Consider the following 23,213-nt stretch of genomic DNA (forward strand, 5'->3'; position numbering starts at 1 on the left):
TTTTTATCTTGAAAAGTACACAAAAAGTATATGCATATATATCTGAGTTATAGCTATTTGTTATATGTTAGGAAGGTAAAATGAGTATATAATTATAGAACAGAGTGGTAATTGGTTTTAAGAAGTATGTTTGTTTTGTTTAAATTTAATCAGTCTATTTGTAGATTTATACACTTTTTATCATACGCATATGAGAGGATAATTATCCTGATTAATATATATCTGCTATTTAGTGCCTGTGATACAAGAACACCCATCTCATGAGCAGATCATTTTGCTTCTTGAAAGTGAAGGATTTCCTCCTGCCACATTTGTTCTCAATGCTAACCTACTTGTGAATGTCAAGTTAGTATTTTGTAAGTAGAAATTTAGTTTTCTGATTATTTTTCAGTAAAGATATCTAAAGTAATTATATTTTCATGTTACATTTTATTGACGATAGTGAAAAATAAATATATTGAATTTTTTTCCAGCCAAATGTGACTATATATAATTTTAGCTAATGGTGTTTGGTCTCCAACTTGAGGCTCTTCTGACTCTACCTCTAAGTGCTGGGATTGCAGGCATGCTCAGCTTAGTCGAGGCGTTTTGTTTTGTTCATTTCCTTCTCCCTCTCCCCTTTTATAGCTCTCTCCCTTCCCTCTCTCCCCATCTCCCATGGTTAGTCAGCCTAGGGCATCATGTATGGGAGCTAAGCATTCTGCTGCTCTGTTGCCTCCGCAGTCTAGCTGAAGGGCGTTTGGATGTTTACTGTTGGCTGTTATCCTTTTAAATAAAGTCAACTATGGTAAATGGAATCATGGCTTGGTAGCAATAAAGACTTTTTCCTCTTCTCTTATCAACACAGAGACTCTCCATATCCCTGACTGGCCTGGAACTCACTGTATTGATCAGGCAGGCCTTGGACTTAACAGCAGCCTTCTTTCCTGTCTCTCAAATGCTGGGTCACCACATTTAAGGCATTTTTAAAGTCAATGATGTGACTTAATTAAAATAAGTTAATTATCCTCAATAATAAATAATTTTTGCTACTCAATAATGCATTAATCTATGTTTTCCTCTGAAACAAATACAATTCTTCTGGCATTTTAGTGTATCTTTTACGTTAAAGTTTCTTACTGTTATTACTTCTACAATAATCTTTGGTCTTTCTTACATGGATCCTAAACACTTACAGTTTTTATCAAGAGAATTTTTTAAATTTGATAAATTGTATTTTTTCAAAAACTGTTTAATTTTTAAATTTAAATATGATGTTTATAATCTTATGTCATTTTTCCTCAAGATGCCTCAGATAAATATTGGTACTTCTCAACCAATGGATTGCACGGCTTGGGACAGGCAGAAATTATTATCTTGTTGCTATGTTTGCCAAATGAGGATACAGTTCCTAAGGACATCTTTAGATTGTTCATCACCATATACAAGGATGCTTTAAAAGGTACACTATTTTATTTTGAACTGCTGAGACTAGGGGATGAAGAAAGTAGTTAAAGGCATTTATATTTCAGCCATGCTAATTATACTAAAGATTTATTTTGTGAAGAAATTAAAGAGCTTAAGCTCCATTAATTTCCTTAAATCTAGACTTTTATGTGATTAATGTCTCCACATAGATTTTTTTTTCATTTTAAAAATGGAACTACCTTTGTCTCCTTGAATTTTTTTTTAAAAAGGTTTTTACTTATTATGTATACAGTGTTCTGTCTGCATATATGCCTACTCGCCAGAGAGAGCACCAGATCTCATTACAGATGGTTGTGAGCCACCATGTGGTTGCTGGGAATTGAACTCAGGACCTCAGGAAAAGCAGTCAGTGCTTTTAACCTCTGAGCCATCTCTCCAGCCCCCCTCCTTGAATTTTTTTAAATGTATCTGTCTTCTTATCATCTGTACTAGATGTAGGGGATGATTTTTCTTATTGCTATGCACAAAGGAGAAAAACAATTAGGAATGGAAACATTTTCAAATTTTTAATTACAGTCCCCAACCCAATCTCCAGGAGTGGCTCAACTCTGTGCATAGTGTTCACCAGGTTCTTCTCTTCCTCCCACTCCTATTTAATGTTCTCGTGGTGCCATGTATTAAATCTCTAGGGCCTTGAGGTAAGTCGTTCTACCAAAGAGCTATACCCCAGTCCAAATACAGGCTTTATGAGTAAAAATACAAACAAAACAAAAGCATATTGCTTTTACTTAAGGTTTATATTAGGGCATTCAGTCTCAGAATGTTTCATCAAAATAATAATTTAACAACTTAAAATATTTTTATTAATAATATCATTTCCAGGAAAGTACATAGAAAACTTGGACAATCTGACATTTACTGAGAGTTTTCTCAATAGTAAGGATCACGGAGGGTTCCTGTTTATTACACCTACCTTTCAGAAACTTGATGATCTCCCAATACCAAGGAGTCCTTTTCTCTGCGGTATTCTCATCCAGAAACTGGAGATTCCTTGGGCAAAGGTTTTTCCTATGCGCTTAATGTTGAGACTGGGAGCAGAATACAAAGGTAAGTTTGAGAATAATAAGATATCATATCTTCAGATGTACTGATGATGAAACAATAGATACAGGGAAATTATTTAAGCAATTTTTACTAAATTACTAGAACTACTTTGACTTGGTGGATTTTTAAATTTCCAAGACAGTCTGGCTGTATCAGGTTAGTGCGATAAAGCCTGTGTGCCGTGAGCTTTCAGGATGCTCATAAATTATATGTAACTTAGCTCACAATTGAGATTTTTTTCAGGACACTCATAAATTATATATAACTTAGCTCACAATTTAAATTTTTTCAGGATCCTCATAAATTATATATAACTTAGCTCACAATTTAAATTTTTTCAGGATGCTCATAAATTATATATATCTTAGCTCACAATTTAAATTTTTTCAGGATGCTCATAAATTATAACCTAGCTCACAATTTAGATCTAATTTTTTTTGAGACAGTCTCATTTATATGAGGCCACTCTAGGCCCTCAGACCACTTGAAGCTGATAATGCTCTTGAACTCCTGATCCTTCTGCTTCTTTTCCTAAGTGCTGAGGCTACAGGCTTACACCGGCATGCTTGATTGCACTTTTCTATTTCTAAAGAAAGCAAAGTTCTTTACATTGTTACCTTTGTTGAAGTTTTCTTAGGACCATATATTATTGAGAGTTTATCTATGCACTAGGCAAATTATGTGTGTGTTGTCTGTCCACCCCCCCACGCTTGCGTCATCAATACAAGCAGTGTTTCTTAGATGGAGTATTGTTGTCTACTTGCTGATGTAGTCAAAGGTTTTAGAGATAGTGGGTTAGAGATGGTGGTTGCCTTTTCCCTAAGTTTTACATTCCTCTCTTGATTTTTATATTCGTAATGGTTAGCTAATTATTCAAAAGTGCTATAGAATATATCACGTAGATACATGCTTTTGTGTGTATTTACATGCCTGCTTTTGAAATAACTACAGACTTTTGTATGTAGTTATTTTTGTAATTTCCAAACTATTTCTAATGTTAAACTTTTTTTAAAAAGTATTTATTTATTATTTATACAGTTAGCGAGAAGAGGGCACCAGACCTCATTACAGATGGTTGTGGGCCACCATGTGGTTGCTGGGAATTGAACTCAAGACCTTTGGAAGAGCGGGCAATGCTCTTAAACCGCTGAGCCATCTCTCCAGCCCCCTCTAATGTTAAACTTTAAACATTCCTTTGTTTCTTTATTTCTGGATTTTCTAAAGAAGTAATTTTTGTTAATCTACCACATATTATATCTAACTACGAGGCATGTGATTTAAATAATTTAGTAAGTAATATTGGAGACAATTTTGTTTTGGGAAAAATAAAAGTTATTTCTATTTCAGAATGGGCAGTTCTGAAAGATAATTTGTTTTAATCCTCTGTTTGACAAACTGTTAAATTCTGACTTTGATGATACGTATTTCTTATTATTTATTTAAGAGTTAAGCATTTGAAGCTACAGAGAAACCCTGTCTCGAAAAACAAACAAACAAACAAACAAAAGGAGTTAAGCATTTGATTCTGTTATGAGGAAAGTTAGCTTTAATCTCAGGTTTTGAGTATAATTCCAAGAATTCGCAGCATTTTACTGAGCCAGCGTTTTCTTCATCCAGTTCAATGTTTTGTTGCTGATCAAAGCATTTGAATGCTGTCTTTTATGAAGATTAGGGCAATATACTAGTTAATCATCAGTCTGTGGGCTTGGCCAGTAGCTTGGACAGTAGCACCTAAAAATGGTAAGACTAGTTTCCCTACAGTGATGTTTATTGTGTGGTAACATGAGGAACTTCTCAAAAGATCACAGCGTTGAAACTCAAAGCTGTGTGATAGTGGGGGAAGAGTCGTCAGTGGAGATGGACTAGCCTCAGCAGTGCCCTGTGTGTTCTCTTGTGCCAGACCGTAGGGAGACTGACACTGACACGCCTGTTTACATCTGACTTGGAATCTTTAATGCAATATATGTGTGGGAAATTAGTAACACAAGTTAAAGTCCCAAGATTAAGGATGAACATCGCTTTCTCTGATCAGTGACTACCTGTTTTAACATTAGTCGTAAGATTGTAACACTGATAGCATGTCATTCTAAGCCATAACCTGTTCAGTGTCTCAAGTAAAATGACCTCTAGTCATTACAGGATGCACCTCATTCATGAAAAGATAAGGTGAAATGCAAGCATTCCTCTTAGTCATGTCTTTATCACTAACCGTGTTTTTACCAGTCTAGACCTTCTATGGTCCAAATAACTTTGGAGGTTTTTTTTTAAGATTACAAAATATATTTGTACTAGCAAGGATGTGGTGCTCTGACTCCAGGTTATAAAATAGTGCCAGATGTGCAGTGTTTCTTAGAAGTTGAAGGAAGAATGTTTGTATAGTAGATACCAGAAATATTAGATTGCTTATCTCAAGAGCTGAGAGCTTAATGTTAAAAATGTGTCAGTTCTTTGTCATCATAGGAAAAGTCTACCCCTTTTGTCAGCATCAGGGTCCTTCTGTGTTGGCTGCAAGGTGTCTTCTTTTTAGTGTTCTATGTTTATAGTGTGCACCCTAACGAGAGAGTAGACATTCAACAAGGCCCTTGTTTGTGCCCTTCTTCTGTCCTGGATCCTTTGACTCTTTATGTTCCTTTTATCATCATGACCTAAGAACTATAAAAATATATGATCATTTTTTTGAATTACCACAAAATAATATTGACTGTAAATATCTTTAAAGTCTCTAATTTGGGCACCAGGATTTAATTGAGTGGTGTAGTGCTGACCTAGTATGTATAAGACTCAGGATTCAGTCCCCAACACTACAGAAGAAAACATCAAAATGCCAAGTTTTTTCAATTTCTCATTAAATTAGAAAAACTTTATAGAGGTCAAAGCAATTATTGTACTTTTTTTCCATTGAAAAGTTTATGGAAATAAAGCATTAAATGCCTCAGAATCAGAAAAGCATACTTTCAAATCTTTTTCCACAGTTAAATGAGCATGTTTCTTTGTCTCAATTTTCTTATCTGTAAGTAGGTGTCAACACCCTTGTTTTAGGATTTGAGTCAGGCGGTCCATGGAAGGTTACCAGTAAGTGTAGCATCTAGCAGATGCACAGGCATCTTTTACTTTTCTCTGATAACTGACTGAGTGGTGTTTATATGTATTGTTTGTTTGAAATTAAAAATAAATAAAATAAACAGAGGACTTTCTGTTATTGTTGATAGTGACCAATTACTCATTTTTATGTGCAGCATATCCTGCTCCTCTAACAAGTGTCAGAGGCAGGAAGCCTCTTTTTGGAGAAATAGGACACACTATTATGAACTTACTTGTTGTAAGTAACTGAACTATTGTGTTGTTTTTAAATACTGCTTCTTTAAACTTTTATTTAGTATATTTGACCTAGTTTTATTTGTTCATTTTAATTTGGAGCATTTGGTATTTGAAGACTTACTATAATATGTCCCCATCATAGAAATGAGCTCTGCTTCATTTTAGAATACAGTGTCTCATGATCCATGGGTCCCTAACTCTTGAGTGCTCTTTGCTTAGCTCTGCTGTTGTTCTTATGTACTGGGGGCAATGGGAAACTTCTCCACACACCTCTGAAATTAATGGAGCTTTAGGGGAAGTGTTAGAAAAGTAAATCAACGTTGTGAGTGTGAGCAGTTTATGACCTTGGTGTCTTCATTTGTAGTAGGAAACCTGGATAAGGTGACATCTGAGGCTCCTTCTACCCAGAACTTTGTCATTTTATATTTGCTGAAGTAGTTAGCAAACCTACTTTTAATTTCCCATCTCTAGCTTGAAGGCTCTCAGTTTTCTGTTACATTTTCAAAATAAAGGAGATAATCTTTGTAAAGAGAGTGGTGTACTGTTTCTTATGACTTCAGAAGATTTAGTCCAGGGTCACTTGGCTCTGTTGTTTTGGGCATGTGGTGGCATCACGAGGAGTACTTGATGGAGGAAGCTGTTCATCTTATAGTGCCTGGGCAGCAAAGAAAGAAACAGAAGGGACTTAAATCCTACTATTCTCTGCAGAGGCACGCCTCCAGAGCCCTAGGCCTCACCACGAGATATGAGCAAACCTTTAAACATATGAGCCTTTGCGAACACTTATAAAAATAACCCCTGCTGTTTGGGAAGAACTGTAAAAGGAAAGGAGAGTGATCTTCAAACACTGTAGCCCCTCTCTCTGAGAATATTCTTTATTACTTTTGAGTTGTGGTTTTTTTATGGGTGGGTGTTTTGTTTTTCAAGTTGGGACTGTTTCTGGGTAGCATTTTGATAGAATTGTGTCAGAAGGCTTAAACTACAATTACAGATGAAAATGCTTAGTGGATGGGCAAATGTTGATGGAACTGTGATCATTCTATGTAGGATCTTCGAAATTACCAGTATACATTGCATAACATCGATCAGTTGTTGATTCATATGGAAATGGGAAAAAGCTGTATAAAAATACCTCGGAAAAAGTACAGTGATGTAAGTATACTTGCTCAGTCCAGGTCTAAAGATAGCAGAAGAGTGGAGTTCCTGAGACTAGACTTTTTGTTGTTGTTTTGAATGAAGGTACCTATTTTATAATAACAGTGTTTTTACATTTTTAGAATTGGTTTGTTAATAGAGAATTTGCTTGATCCAGTTATTTCAACCCTTTATTGTTTTATCTATTAATTGAGATTTTTCTTTTGTATTGTTTGTCACATTCCCAAGAAGTTGTTCAGACCAAAGCTTGGTAATTATGAAGCTGATCAATAATATGACTTCTAGACTAGACACAAATGTTGAAAATGTTTCTTAACAAATATGGTGGGTTTTTTTTCCCTCAGGTAATGAAGGTGATAAACTCTTCTAACGAGCACGTCATCAGCATTGGAGCTAGTTTTAGTACACAAGCAGACTCTCATCTGGTGTGTGTACAGAGTGAGGGAGTTTATCAAACTCAGGCCAATAGTGCCACTGGTCAGCCCAGAAAAGGTAATTTATGAAACCCCACTTAAGAGATCCCTCCAGAAAGAAATAAATTCCTTAACATATTTCCTGAATTAATGATCTAGTGGTATGCTTAGAATTTCTGTTTTATAAAGAATAGATTGAAAATATTGCTTTATTTTGTGTTTTTATTTCTGGCTACATTAGATGTAAAGATTTGGAAGTCTATTCTTTAGTGTATCCCATAGTGTGAGAAACTTATTTTCCATAGTTTCTTTTTGAATGAGATGTTTCTACATTTGTTCAGCCTCTACTCAGCTCCTGTTACTTAGGAGGGCACAATGTAGGCAAGGGTGAAGGATAATGGACAGATGAAGATGGTGGAGTGGGCAGCCTCTGTGACATCGTCCTCAGCTCTGACTGCTGCCATTGCTAGACTTGCAGTGACGGTGACAGACAGAAAGTCCAGTGGAAGTGATTAACACACTATCACAGGGCAGCACTGAGATAGCCTGATGCTTTCACTACTCTTATGATAATGTTCTGAAGGGCGAGAGAAAGGGCTTGTAGTTAAGAATGTGCATTGCTCTTACAGAGGACTGACTGAGTTTGGTTCTCAGCACCCACATGTTATAATCCTGTGTAACTACAACTCCAGGGGATCTGATGCTCTCTTTTCCTTCTGTGGGCAACTACATTCATGTGCACATATACCCGCCACACATACATATACCTGATTTGATAGGAATAAATCTTTTAGGGCTGGAAAGGGACTTCATCAGTTAAGAATGTGTACTGTTCTTGCAGAGGACCCAGTTTGGTTACCAGTACACATGTCAGGCCACTTGTAACTGCCTATCACTCCAGCTTCAGGTTATGTGATGCCCTTTTCTGGACTCTGAGGGTATCTGCATCACACATATAACACACACACATGCACACCCAAAAACACACACTCAAACAGAGAGAGCCCAAAATAAGGCCATCTTTGACATTTTACTGTATTTTTTTATTTCTTAATACATAGGTTGAATAGATAGTTTTATGCTTGATGTTTATACTTTTATACTTTGCTTTTTTACTTAACATTAACTGACATTTTTGTCATTGCAATTTAAGAATGTATGCATGTGGAGGACAGAGATTGACATAGATGTTTTCAACTCTCTCCACCTTAGTTTTCTAGCTAGGGTCTCACTGAGCCTGAGCCACTTAGACTTACCTGTAATAGTAGTGGTTCCTCATTGGCTACCAGCCTCTCTTCCATCTTGTACCTCCTGTTTCCTCTTTGTGTCTCCTGGTGTTCCTGTGCTCCTAGATTGCTCCTTCTCTTCCTTTCTTTCCCCAGAAATCGTGCCTCTACATCCTGCCTAGCTAATGGCTATCCAGCTTTTTATTACACCAATCACAGCAAAACACCTTCACACAGTGTACAAATATCCCATAACATTTCCCTCTTTTGTTTAAATAAAAAGCAAAGGTTTTAATTCTATATAATAGAGTTTAACATAGTAAAACTATATATTGTAAGAACAATTATCAGGTAAGAGTTACATTCACAATGTCAAGTCCATTTGTATTTGGCAATTTTGGAGAAAGTACTTTATTATCTGTCCTATCTTGGTGAGTCCATAGCTTTATACCTAAACCTCTTTTATCATAACTTGTGTTACCATCATAAAAATATCATTTTAGATCCTAAAATGTCTTCTTAGATAAACAACTTAGATTTTTATGTCTTAAAGGGTTAATAAACCCCACATCTCTCATGTGCATTTCTTTTTTGAATTTGGTATCAAGGAAAACTGTAACTATAACTGTCTAGTCTTTAACCCCATTAAAGATCTGAGGAGCATATAATATTACCTGATTAAACTGGAAGAGCAGTTCTGGATGCAGAATTTTGAGGAAACTACAGCAGAGGCACTTGGAGAGGCTGGATCCCTTGGGGTACTTTATTGGTGTCTAGTCTTTTTTTTCTGAAAACACGCCAGCTTTTAAAGTTAACATGTCAGTATTAACTTGGGTATTGGATGTGTGGTGTGTCCAAGTCAACTGAAGATGATATTTTGTTTTATGTTTGAGCAGGTAGATGGCATCTGCCAGTTTTATAAGTCCATTTGTGCTACCTAACCAAACTGAAATATAAATCTCTATCCATGCCATGTGAAAGGATGGCATGTAATAATGAGTCACATCTCATCTGCTCTCAGAGCTGTTCCCAAGCAGAGGGATCCGCATATCCGTCCCCTGTCTTGTAGTCTTTCTGTCCTCAGCACAGTCCGCTTAGTCCATGGCAATGGCAGCTGGCTCAAGCATCAGTCCACCTAAGAGACTGTGGACCAGGAAGTCACATCAACTCCTCGTTTAGAACTTTTCTTAGCTTTCTCAGGCCCTGTGTTTGGATATTCAAATCTTTATGTTGGATACCATATATAGCATAGTTTCTCGTAGGCTACCTCTCTTCCGTCTTGCATGTTTCCTCTCGTGTCTCCTGGCATCCTTTGTGTGCCTAGATTCCTTCCCTTCCTCCCTTTTCTCCCCAGAAATCTTGCCTTTACCTCCTGCCTAGCTGTTGGCCATTCAGCTTTTTATTATATCAGTCACAGCAATGCACCTTCACACAGTGTACAAATATCTCACAACACTTACTGACTAGCAAGCCCCCAGGATCCTCCTTTCTCCACCTCCACAATGCTGGGATTACAGTCGCAGCCACCACATTGCATCTTTTACCCGAAGGCAGCAGAACCTGAACTCATGTTCCCATTCCTGTACAGCAAGAACTTCACTGACTAAACTATCTTCATGATCCCTAAAATTCTGGAGTTTTAAGTATTTTTTAAGTATTTATTTGTTTATCGGGACATATATAGTAAGATTCAGACTATTTGTATTCATATTGTGGTGAAAGGTACTCTCTTAACCATCTAACCATCCTCTTACAGAGCAACAAACGGTTTACTTTGTTGTGTATGTCTCCAGATACTAGTTTTAATGTATGTGATCAAGCAAGTGAGTGGGTGTGCATACACCAGGGCTTGTCTTCCTCCCACCTTTTCAGACCCAGCTTGTAACATGTTTCATTGTGCACCTTGTTTTTAACACTCTTGGGAGATTATTCTATATTAATAAAGAATTTGATAATTGTTCATCATTTAACTATTATTGTCATAAATGACTTCTATTCCTCAGATATTTGTAAAAATGCTGTTATGAATAACCTTATATACATACATGTTTCTATTCCTAGAAGTGAAATTAGTGTCAAAGGTTGTATTTGTTTTTGCTTTTTTCTTCTCATTTGTGTGTGGTGTTGATGTTTATGTGCATGTATGTTTTTACATGTCTTTAGGTGCACATGTGTAGCTGTGCTTGTGGAGACCTGACATGTGTGTATGTTCTCACATGTGGACACATGTACCTGTGCTTGTGGAGACCTGAGTTTGATTTTGGGAATCATGCTTCATTGCTCTTCCACTACTCTTCGAGGCAGGGTCTCTGAGTAAAACTCAGAGCTCATTGATATGGCTAGTCTTGCAAGCCAGCTTGATCTGAAGAGTCCACCTCTTCATGCCTGCACAGACTGGCATCCAGGCAGGCCACCACACACACACCCCGGATTTACATGTGCCCGGGGATCTTAGCGTTGGCACTGATATTTGTATGGGAAAACACTTCACACTCCCCCCAGCCCCTAAGGTTACATTCGGATTAACTTTGTCAAGTGGGGGTGCCACAGAGACTTTCACACTGTGTGTTCACCTTCAGTGAGTTTGATTCATGGCACCCTCATTAACAAAAGCACAAACATCATTAGTTATAAATACTATTTTATACAATATTTTAATCTTGTTTTTTATCATATTTCTGATGTGTTATGAGCATAAAATTTATTGAATACTTAAAATGTGCAACCTCAACATTTTGAGTAATGAATATAGCATAAGATAAACAGATTAAAATATAATTTATTATATATTATCAGTGACAGGAGCAAGTTTCGTGGTATTCAACGGTGCTCTGAAAACATCTTCAGGATTTCTTGCCAAGTCCAGCATAGTTGAAGGTATGACTTTATCTTTGATTGTTTTAATGTAAAGTTATTTTTCCTTTGCCTTTAAGAAATATATTTTCAAAATATTGCACCTGGGAGGCAAAGGTGGGCGGATTTCAGAGTTAGAGGGCAGCATGGTCTACATAGTGAGACCTCAAAAAAACAAAACAGAAACCAACCAACCAAAAAAACGAAACAACCAAAGAGTATATTTGATTTTTACAAAAAAAATAATGTAAGTTATTAAGAACAGTCAGTACCTCAAACTTAAATAAAATAACCCCTAGTCAAGCACTAGAGCATGACAGTATTGGTTCTACTTACGTCTTCTTTCTCCTCTCCTCAAGAGTTAGCTACTAGACTGACTGCTGTATTATTGTCTTAGAGTATAGTTACACAATATATTACATAGTTATGCTGTTAAGAATAGAGTTACAGCTAGACAGTGGGGGTGCACACCTTTAATCCTAGCACTCAGGAGGCAGAAGCAGAGGCAGGCGGATCTCTTTGAGTTCGAGGCCAACCTGGTCTAAAGAGCTAGTTCCAGGACAGGTTCCAAAGCTATAGAGAAACTCTGTCTTGAAAATAAAGCAAAAGGATAATATATACATATGCACATTGTTCATGTTTCTGGTTTATGCATATTGACAACTATAATTTGCTCAGCTTCAGTGCTATTAAATACTTTGTGAATACGTAATAATTTATGAACTTCTAGATTGTTTCTTATTTCTATTATGACAACCAGTAGTGCTAATATATAAGATTGGAATTTCTTAATCAATTAGATTGGTAAATGTATATTTGCCAGAATATTTCCAAATTGTTTTGCAAAGTGAATGTACCAATCCTTTTTACCATTAGGCTGTTAAGTTCCTCTCTAGTCTACATATTCTCCACACACGGTGTTATTAGTCTACTTATCTTTGTTAATCTTTCAGTTGTTTCTGAATATGGTCATTGTTATAAGCATATTTCTTATTTATTAGTGAATAGAATGTCCTATTTCATATTTATAGAACACGTTATTTTATTTGTGAGATACTCATTTACAGCCTTTGCCTATTTTCTATTGGTTGTCTTATTTTGAACTGCTTTGTAGTTTTTATGTTGCATATTATAGATTTCCCCCTTCTTCGTGTTTAGCAAATAATAATTGTTTAGAATGTATAGTGTGATCACTATCACACTAATCAGGGTAGTTACCATTTTTCTCTGTTTAAACCCTGGTTATTTTTGTGTTGAGAAATTCCAAATTCCTCTGCATATTCTTTATAAAGTGTAAATTGTTTTAGTTGCCTTTCTGAATTTGCAACATTCTTGATATGTAGCTGCATTATGGAAACCCTCATACAGTCTCTTTTTCTGTCCTACATTTATGCTCCCTAACTTGCAGGAACCATTTTATTTTTATATGACTGAAACAAAGTGGTGTTCGACTTTCTGTGATTGTGCACGTAATCTAATGTCTGACCTCCAGTTCCATCCACATTGCTGTAAAAGACAGGATTTCAGTTTTTCATCTGGCTGAGTAATATTCCATTATGTCTTTATGCCACATTTTAATTCATTCCTCTGTTGATAAACACCTCTTGATTTAATATTGTAGCTGTTAACAATAGTGCTACAATAGGAGGATGTAGAAGTCTCTCTTTTTCTTTATTTTTATTATTTCTTCTGGTGGGAACATCAGAGGACATTCTTACTCTCTTAGGCTACCTTGGGCTCACTGTGTAGCTCTAGCTGAGTTTAGATTCCTGACTCTCCTGCCTGTGCCTCCTGAATGCGTGGGTCACAGACCTTAACTGTCATGCCTCGCTTATCTCTGATTAATTATTTCATTTGAGGCACACATAAAGTAGTCATAATTCTGGCTTACTGAGGAACTCCTGTACTGTTTTCCATCATGACTGCACTAAGTTATTTTCCTGTCAGCAGTGTATAAGTCTCCCTGTGTCTGGTTGGGAATGTAGCTCAGTGCTAGAGCACTGGCTTGGCTTGTGCTGAAGCCCTCGCCCATTCCCAGCATCACAACGTAAATGAATAAGTGAATAAATAAATAGAATGTTACATAAGTAAAGGACAAATTCCCATTTCTCTGCCTCCTTAGTATCATTTATTTTAATATGTAGTTAAGATTTATTTACTTTTATACATATTGATGTTTTGCCTGCAAGTGTCTGTCCACTACAGGCATGCAGTGTCCATGGAGGCCAGAGCGGGTATAGGATCCCCTGGAACTGGAGTTACAGAGGGTTGTGAACAGCCATGTGGGTGCTGGGACTTGAGCCTGGGTCTTCTGGAAGACCAGCCAGTACTCTAAATGTCTCTCTGGTCCCTGTGTTTTTTATTATTACAGCCATTCTGACTAGAATAAGGAAAATATGGTGGTTTAGCTTTACATAACACTGTAGTGATACTAAATATTTTTTCTCATCTATTTCTTGGACATTTGTAAAACCTCTTTAAAGAAATGTCTTGAGAACTTCTGTGAATTTATTAGCCAGATTTTGATTTTGTGAGACAAAATCTCAGTCTGTAGTCCAGGCTAGCCTAAAACTTGTTATTCCCCCCATATTTCCTCCAGAATGCTGGGATTAATTGCTTCCATAATCAGGGGCTGGATTTGTTGTTGTTACTGTTTTCAAACAAACTAACCCTGTCTCAAACTGTTGAGATTTCTCTGTTCCCATCTGCTCCTTGTCGGAAAATATTTATTTACAGATGTTTTCTCCCGTTCTTCGTGTTCCAGTCTGCACTCTTCTTTCCTTTCTTATATAGGAGAGGCTTCATTTGATGTACATTTTGAACCAAAGATGCTTTGGGTTCATCTTTTTACATTTATTTTCCCTTTCTGGTCCTAGGATTACAGGCATAAGTGGCCACACCCAGCTATGCTTTCATTTCTTATAAGAAATGCAAAAAGAGAGAAATATCTGTCCATGCATACATTTTAAATTCTTTTCCTGTGTTTTTTTCTTAGTAGGCTTGTATTTTCAGGTCTTTTGTTAAGATTAATTATTAATTATGTATAGTGTTCTGCCTGTATGTATGCCTGCAGACCAGAAAAGGGCACCAGATTTTATTACAGATGGTTGTGAGCCACCATGTGGTTGCTGGGACTTGAACTCAGGACCTCTGAAGGGGACAGTAAGTGCTGTTAACCTCAGCCATCTCTGCAGCCCATGTTTTCAGGTCACACATTTTGCCTTTGTTTCATTTTGAGGAGATTTTGTTCATGGTGAGAGATAGGGATGTAATGTTCATTCTTCTTTGTACTGACTGGATAATCATTTTCTAGTACCATTTATTGAGACTTTTTTTTTCTACAGTTAATGTTTTGACCCCTTTGTTGAAAATCAAGCGGCCTAAATGGATGAATTTATTTTTGGGTTTTCTCTTCTGCGCTTGGTTGTGGGGTGTGTGTGTGTGTGTGTGTGTGTGTGTGTGTGTGTGGTGGTGGTGGTTAATGTTCATATTGTGCTGTTCAATTGCTATAGCTTTATAGTGTGTAGGTAGTAAGATGCCTCAGCCTCCCTCCTCCAGGGTGATGTTTTGTGCTTTCCTGAGAGTTTTAGAATTGGGAATTTGTTTTTTTTCCCTTTGTGAAGAATGCCCTTGCTATCTAGATTGAGCCTATTTTGAATTTGTAATTGCTCTGGATAGCATCAATGTTTTGACCATATTAGTTCTTCTAATTCATGAACATGGTGTGACCGCAAGTCTTTCGTTGGGGTTTTGTCATGTTCACTGTAGAAATCATCTGGTTTCCTCCATTAAGTTTACTCCTTTTTGTTGTTGTTATGAGAGAGATTGCTGTCTTGATTTCTTTGTAAGCATGTTTGTTACCTACATAAGCCTGTTCCTTATTTTATATCTTGATTTATATTCAGCTTTAACCAATTTCTGCCAGACGTATACAATTGTAAACAAGAGCTTGAATGCCCGTTCTTGCTTCTGTCCGAATCAGCGTCTGGGGAGCTATAGTAGTGTGTTCAGAATAGGCTTGTTCCTGGTCTTAAAGGCAATGGTCTCAGCTTTTCCCCTTTTATTGTGATATTAGCCATGGGTTTGTCCTATATTGCCTTTTTTATTTTAAGGCATGTTCCTTCTAAACTTAATTTATTGAGGTTTTTTTCATGAACAGATGTTGAATTTTTTCCAGTGTTTTCTTTTGCAAGATGATTGATGCATAATTTTTGTACTTCAGTTGGCGTGATGTTTATTGATTTGCGTATGTCAAATCATATTTCCATCCTAGGATGAATCCTATTTAACTATGCTGCATGATACTTTTGTTGTGCTGTAAGAAGCATAACTTACTGTCTTTACATAACCTTAAAAGTAATTCTTAACTTTACAAAATGGTTTGATTTTCCTAGTGAAAACTAAACATTTAAATGATTAACAGGAGAATATTTAAAACTTGTATCTTTAATAATAAATTCTGTTACTTGGCACACATACTGAAATTTGGCAAACTCAATATGAAGTATAACTCTGATTTCTAGATGGGTTAATGGTACAAATAACTCCAGAGACCATGGATGGCTTACGGCTGGCTTTACGAGAGCAAAAGGACTTTAAAATCCCTTGTGGGAAAGCTGATGCAGTAGACCTGAGAGAGTATGTGGACATCTGCTGGGTGGACTCGGAAGAAAAGAAGAATAAAGGGTAGGTATTTCTTGTTACTAAAATGCATTTGATTTGATGGTGGGGAGTGGGAGTATAAAACATCTCTTTAATCCAATGAAATATTTTTGAATGAATACAGAATTATGCCAATAACTTAAATGTTTCTGTCCTAATTAATACAGTATTTTTCTCAAACAAATAACTAACCAGACCGTAAGTTTTCTTGAGCAAGAAGCTATAATGAATAGTCAGCTGGGGAGGTGCTAATTATAAAACATCAGTTAGGTAGTTTTCTGCAAGGGCTAAGAAAAGGCAAAATGAGGCCGTGCTGTGGTGGCGCACACCTTTAATCCCAGCACTCGGGAGGCAGAGGCAGGTGGATCTCTGTGAGTTCAAGGCCAGCCTGGTCTACAAGAGCTAGTTCCAGAACAGGCTCCAAAGCTACACAGAGAAACCCTGTCTTGAAAAAAAAAAGAAAGGAAGGAAGGAAGGGAAATAAAGAAAAGAAAGGAAGGAAGGAAGAGAAAGAAAGAAGGCAAAATGCCTTTTCTGATATATGGTATATATTTTCGTTAAGTAAATAAGGGTTTCCTTTTGATTGTTGGAGTCTATTAATTCCGTTAGTATAAGCTAAACTTAATGATGTCTATGTTAGAGGCCCCACCAGTTGCCACTGCTAGCCATTCTTTTCACTTGTCCATCCCCTCTCTTTTCTGGAGATGGGTAAGCAGTCTAGAAGAAAGGAAGGAAAGGATTCCAAAATGGACTTTTGAAATAAGGTCTTGCCATATAGACCAGGCTGGACTTGAACTTAGTATGTGACCCAGGATGGCTTTAGACTTGAAATCCTCCTGTTTTGGCTTCCTGAGTGCTAGGGTTAAAGGCCTGTGTGTAATCTAGGGATCAGACTCAGAGCTGCCTGTAGGCTAGGCAGGCTCTCCATCAAATGAGTTACATCCCCAACCCCAGAAAATGGTTCTTTTAATTTGTGATAAACTTTTCTGTTAAGAAACTAAAGTATTTGAAACCTGTGTCTGAATTGGATATATGAAAAAGGAGATATAACTTATTAAACAAAAGTTTGTTGCACAATGAAGGAATCGTGATAAATGATTATTTATATACAAATGATATTTGTTGCTGCTTTAAATGTAAAACTTTGAGTTTTCTCATCTCATTTTCCAAATTCAGTAATCATAGAAAGCACTGTGATACTAACGTATTGTATTCTACTTTATTGCATAGTGTTATCAGTTCAGTAGATGGAATATCATTAGAAGAATTTCCAAGTGAAAAAATAAAACTGGAAGCAGACTTTGAAACTGAAGAGCAGACCTTGAAGTGCACCGAGGTATAGAGAAAGGTCTTTTTCCTTAACATGCTGTGTTTGTATAGTCTTTGTGTGTGTGTACTTGGTAATACTACATACTTAGCTTATGAATATTTAGGTATACTTACTATGCCTTCCACTTTCCACACTGAAACAGATTCCCATTCAGAATCTCTCACACCTCAGATTTGAATTTGCATATACTTATTTTAAGCCCTCATCTTGATAGTACTTCCTGACAGCTAATAGTTACATTTTGAAAGATTGCCCTTTTATACTGTTATTTTACTATATTGTTTTATGTTACAACAAAAGAGTTTATTAACACCAGCTTATAATCATCACCCATGTGAAAACCATTTTTGCACATCTATGCTTTTTAATAAGAGACTGTGAAGCTACAGAGCCACAGCGTCCCAGCCCAGCAGTCCATGTCCTCCTTTCCGTCAGTCGGGAAGTCCTCTGTCATCTTGGTGGTCTCACTTGTGCAGAATGAGCAGATTGTAGAGGATGTAGCAACCACAGAGCACTGATCTTTGTCTAAGCTAATTCCATACAGATGGTCCTGTAGTATGGGCTCTGAACTGAGTTAACAAGGAATTCATTGATACAAGTCGACTTAGTGCAAAAATAGCTGAGCCATTCCCATAATCTGATCTTTGGTTTTAAACTCTGGTTTATCATACAAACTTAGGCTATCGATACAGAATGCTCTCAACCAGTAATTTTCAAAGACCTAATGTTGGAATTTTATTAAAGTTGATTTGAAAGCAGTAATTGTTGCCTTTGTAATCATAATCATGATTTCTTTTTAATTTAATTTATTTTTCAGGTGTTCTACTTCCTAAAGAACCAAGATATATCTGTTTTATCAACTAGTTATCAGTTTGCAAAAGAAATAGCCACGGCTTGTAGTGCTGCCCTGTGCCCTCACCTGAGGACGCTGAAGAGTCAGAGGATGAACACAATTGGACTCCGAGTTTCCGTCGACACTGACATGGTGAGACACATCTTTGTGATATACTTTTGGAATTTATCTGAATATAAAGATATCTATATGTGGGCCACGTGTGCCAGGGTGCATATGTAGAAGTTAAAAAGAACTCTTGGGAGTCAGTCCTCTCTCCTAGCACGTGAGGCCTGGGACTAAGCTCAGATTTCAGGCTTGTCCACAAACACTTCTGCTCACTGAGCCACCTTGCTGCTCCTGAAATTGATAGGATTTATACTTAAAATAGCAAGATTTTTATCTAGCCCTTTGAGGAAATCTTCTGTTCTTGTTGTTGCTTTTTTGTTGCTGTTGTTGTTGGTTTTTAGTGCTGGTAATGGAACCCAAGGCCTCACCGCTAGACAAGTATTCTACCACTGAGCTTGCCTCCCAGCCCTGAGCCAGAAACTGCTGCACACCTCACCTGCAGCACCTCTGAGAAGCTCTAGCTGAAGTCAGGCTTCTGTGTAAAAGGTCAGAGGGTGGCTGCTTTGGGCACTGCAGTCTGTCGGGTTCCTCCCACAATTCACCTGTCACAGTGCGAAGCTGTGAGTGTGACTGAATGAGGGTGGCTCTGATCCAGCGAACATGGTGGTCTGCAGACCAGAGTCTGATCATCTCTAATTGTCCCATGTGATAGGCTTTGAAATTTCATCTAATTAGATTTACATGACTCAAAAATTTAAAAAAAAAAATCTGTTTTTTATTACCCACACACATGCGCGCGAGCGCGCGCGCGCACACACACACACACACACACACACACACATGCACACACACACAACATTTCATAAAATATTTCCAAGGAGCAGCCGTCATGCTGTATAATAAGGAGTTGGGGGGCCTTGGAGAGGTCAGCTCTAGACTGCAAAGTTAATGTTTCCCAGCAGAGCTAGGTCATCGCCCCAGAAAGATGTCCTCTTATCCTTACCTTCCACGCACTACTTCCCCCAGATTCTCCTTAATTATCGTTCCCCTCATGAGGCTATTAGTAGTCTATATTTCTTGTGATTGTATGCTTGTACAAGCAAGTGTGTGTGTGTAATAAAACCTTTATCACTCCTCTTCAAAATGTTTTGACATGCTTTTTTAATATATTAGAGATTGTTATATATTAGTACATATTCTTTTTAAGACTTGTTTGTTTTTTGCATATGAGTGCTCTATCTACATTTATGCCGTTATGACAGAAGAGGGCATCAGGTCCCATAGAGATGGTTGTGAGCCACCATGTGGTTGCTAGGAATTGAACTCAGGATCCCTGGAAGAGCAGCCAGTGCTCTTAACCACTAAGTCATCTCTCTAGCCCTAGTACATATTCTTTTTAATTGTTGTATATTAGTCATATTTGATTAGATAAGTGGATGACAATTAATTAGATATTATTTGGTATATTTTGATAGAAATTTAGTTTGACAGTATTTTGTGTTTGCATAAATATATATAAAATGAGTTCCTAGATGTAGTGGTTATATCCAAGTACACATTGAATGGATATCAACATATTGCCCCAAATATGCACTGAGAACGTGAACCCAGGTCCCCTGTATGCAAGGCAGATATTCCATCTTAGAGCTGTCTTTTTCTAGCCCATCGTTTTCTATTTGAAGGCAGAGTCTGACCTTGACCTCACCCTGTAGCCCAGATGAACCTTGCAGTTATGATCCTCTTGTCTCCACCTGAGTAGCTGGATTACAGGCCTGTTTCCATGAGGCCTGGCTACTATCTGCCAATTCTGAGACAGTTTATTATTCACACCCGTGTACTTAGTGTGTGATCAAATCCAGGCTGTACATTTGAACTTTGACAGTTTGATAGGTGCAGTATGAAGCCCAGAGTTGCCTCTGTATACATCTTTACTGGCAATGACTAGTGCTCTTCTTACATGGGAAAAGCCATTTATTTTTCCCAGAGTGACTAGTGTATATCTGTTGGGTGTATTTATTTTGTAACTCTTGCCAAAACATTCAGTAGAGTATTTCAAGGCAGATTCTTCACTAGAATCTGGCTTTCTATATTTTTGGTTGTGAGCCTAGTCTTTAACAGCTGAGCCATCTCTCCAGCCCAGAATCTGGCTTTCTAAACAGCATTCGTAGGTTAGTTTGCTTCTCCAGCAAGATGTGTTTCTCATGCTTCCTAGTGGGAAGAGGAGTTTTGTTTTCATTACTTTATATAAGATCCCTTTTCAAGGAAGTTCCTGATGAGTATTGGGTGAACAAACACTGTTTTCTTTTATAGTTAAATATATAAAACAAAAATTTCATCAATAATATTAAATCTTAAGTCGTATTGCAGGGCCTGAGAGATGGCTCAATGGATAGAGTACCTGCTGTACAAACATGACAACCTGAGTTTGGACCCCCAGCACCTGCATCAAAGCTGGGTCTGATGGCACAGGCCTATAACCCTAGTGCTATGGGGACAGAAACAAGAAGTTCCTGGGGCTTGCTGTTTAGTCAGTCTAGCTGAGACAATGAGAGACCCTGTATAAGTCAGGGGGAGAGCCGTCGTGGAAGACACCCAAGTCAACCTCTGAACTTGACTTGTACTCACACAGAAGAATGCAGCTGCACAGCTGCGTACACCCATGTACGCATAGACACAGTGCACATACATCTCACACAAAACATAGTATTACAACAACTTGAAACATGGTAAATTGATTCTTCAGTTAATTTTTAATTTAAGTTACATTGCTAATTATTAAAAAGCTTCATACTTTTGTACTTATTCAATTGAAAGAATCTAAAGTATAAAGCAGTGACAATATTTAATACATGTTATTTATTTAGTAAAGAGATGAAAGAAATGGGAGAATATACTTTTGAAACTAACATTATTTTATTAACATCATTAAGCTGAATACTCAAATATTCTGTATATTCATCTACTGAGCAACACAAGAGGACTCTCTAGGATTACCTTATCAAGATTTCTTTTTTCCAGGTTGAATTTCAGGCAGGCTGTGAAGGCCAGCTTCTGCCTCAGCACTACCTGAACGAGCTCGATAGTGCACTGATACCTGTGATCCACGGTGGGACCTCCAACTCTAATGTGCCCATAGAGATAGAGCTGGCATTTTTCATTTTAGAGAACCTTGTTGAGTGAATGAATGTGCTATGTTATATGCTGCAAACTGACCTGTTAAAATGAATCCCAGCACTAAAACTAAAATGTTACAAACACTAAATGTTTGATAATTGAAATATATAATTCTGCTTTTTAGGCAGGAATGATTTTTCAAAATCATTAGCACAATATTTAAATGTCTAAAAATTTAAGGAATCCATCATTTTTATAGCTTTATGTTTAATATAAGAACTAAGAAGAAAAATAGATCTTCTAACTTAAAATTTATAGTATTTACTGTGTGACTTAAATGTTAAGCCAAAGTATCTGCGCTTAGTTATACCTCTTTCTGCCAAGGATGGTTTATGAAGGGACACCTGGTTTGTTTGTTTTTTTTTTTAAAAACCAAAACCACAAAATATTTAATGGAATTATTATTTTAGAAAACTGAGAAAAGGGACACCTGGTTTGTGTGTACACAAATGAGAACATGGTTTGGAGTCTTTCAAATGTATTTCAGTAGTGAAGACCAGTAAGACTCTAGACTGCTAGTTCTTTGAATAAAACCGATAACTTATTTGTATAAATGGAATGGTTGGATAAACTGATTAAACTAGAATTTTGCCTTTATTTCTTCACAAATTATTATATATATACATACACACATAAATTATATATATATATCATTTTTCCTGATTATATATATATATATCATTTTTCCTGATTAAAATAATTGTGGGTGCTTCAGGACTTTGTGCTTCTCTATTTAAGTCTGTTGTTTCCATAGCAACATATGATTTGAAATGTGTTTTACAAATCTTTGCTAATATACATAGGTAATATTTTTGTATCACAGTGCTTTTGCTTTCTCCTTCTTTACAAAATCACACCACTGTATTTGACACTCTTCAGAGGACAGCAGGCCAGATGACCCATGAGGTAGTCATTGTGTAGCAATAACTGAAGCCTCAAACAGGTTTCTATTATTCCGTGTTAATCCTTAAGTATTTCTTGATTGGCCCCAATGTATGAAGTATAAATTTTAACAAACTTGTTACTTTTGCATATTTTTAATTCTTTCTATGGCAGTTATTTTTATAATGGGATATTTAACATAAAGTTAAAGGCTGTGATAGAGCTTTCTTGTTTAATTCAAATAGCAGGAGAAAGAAACGTGTGTCGTTTAACTTATATAAAATGTAATCATTGTTTTGATGCTTTTTTTATTATGTGGAATATATTTTTTGTATCAAAAACACTCACTGTATATATAAAGAAAAACCACACTAAATAACCCTGTTTTAAAAAGGATATTTATAAAGCCCTGCAACCTAGAGATCCAGTCATGTCTGTAACTCAGGAGCGAAGGTCTTAGGACCAGAGCTTTCATCTTAATCACACTTGGAGCAGCCAAAGACATTTGAGGATAATATCCATAAATGATGTGACGTGTGACAAGTAGTAAATAAAATGTCAACATAAAACTCTCTACAGTTATTGAAATGATGCGCTATAAAGATAATATAAAAGTGACTGCTTGTCAAGTTTTCTTTATATAATGCGTTTATTTTTCGGTATATTATATATTTACTTTGTAGTGTAACTGCACAATTTATGAATATTGAATTTACCAAATAGTGGGAAGCTCTTCTATGATGAAGTAACTTTGAATTTGTTTTCAAACTGTCTACAACTAGTGAAAA

General features: G+C 36.7%; 1 protein-coding gene across 2 annotated transcripts in view; it reads left to right on the forward strand.

Annotated features, from left to right (window-relative positions):
- Zfyve16 (zinc finger FYVE-type containing 16) overlaps positions 1-23,043 on the forward strand; it is a 46,450-nt gene extending 23,407 nt beyond the window's left edge. For both annotated transcript variants that reach the window (XM_013349684.2, XM_026783725.1), the window contains 11 exons: positions 234-356; positions 1,286-1,441; positions 2,290-2,514; positions 5,748-5,830; positions 6,877-6,981; positions 7,329-7,476; positions 11,420-11,500; positions 16,000-16,162; positions 17,369-17,474; positions 18,286-18,453; positions 21,388-23,043. In XM_013349684.2, coding sequence (XP_013205138.1) covers positions 234-356; positions 1,286-1,441; positions 2,290-2,514; positions 5,748-5,830; positions 6,877-6,981; positions 7,329-7,476; positions 11,420-11,500; positions 16,000-16,162; positions 17,369-17,474; positions 18,286-18,453; positions 21,388-21,549 — 1,520 coding nt within the window. In that variant the 3' untranslated portion in view covers positions 21,550-23,043. The remainder of the gene's footprint in view (positions 1-233; positions 357-1,285; positions 1,442-2,289; positions 2,515-5,747; positions 5,831-6,876; positions 6,982-7,328; positions 7,477-11,419; positions 11,501-15,999; positions 16,163-17,368; positions 17,475-18,285; positions 18,454-21,387) is intronic.
- Positions 23,044-23,213: the final 170 nt, after the last annotated feature.

The sequence above is a fragment of the Microtus ochrogaster genome, chromosome 19 (assembly GCF_000317375.1).
Source record: "Microtus ochrogaster isolate Prairie Vole_2 chromosome 19, MicOch1.0, whole genome shotgun sequence".
In the NCBI taxonomy this organism is placed as follows: Eukaryota; Metazoa; Chordata; class Mammalia; order Rodentia; family Cricetidae; genus Microtus; species Microtus ochrogaster.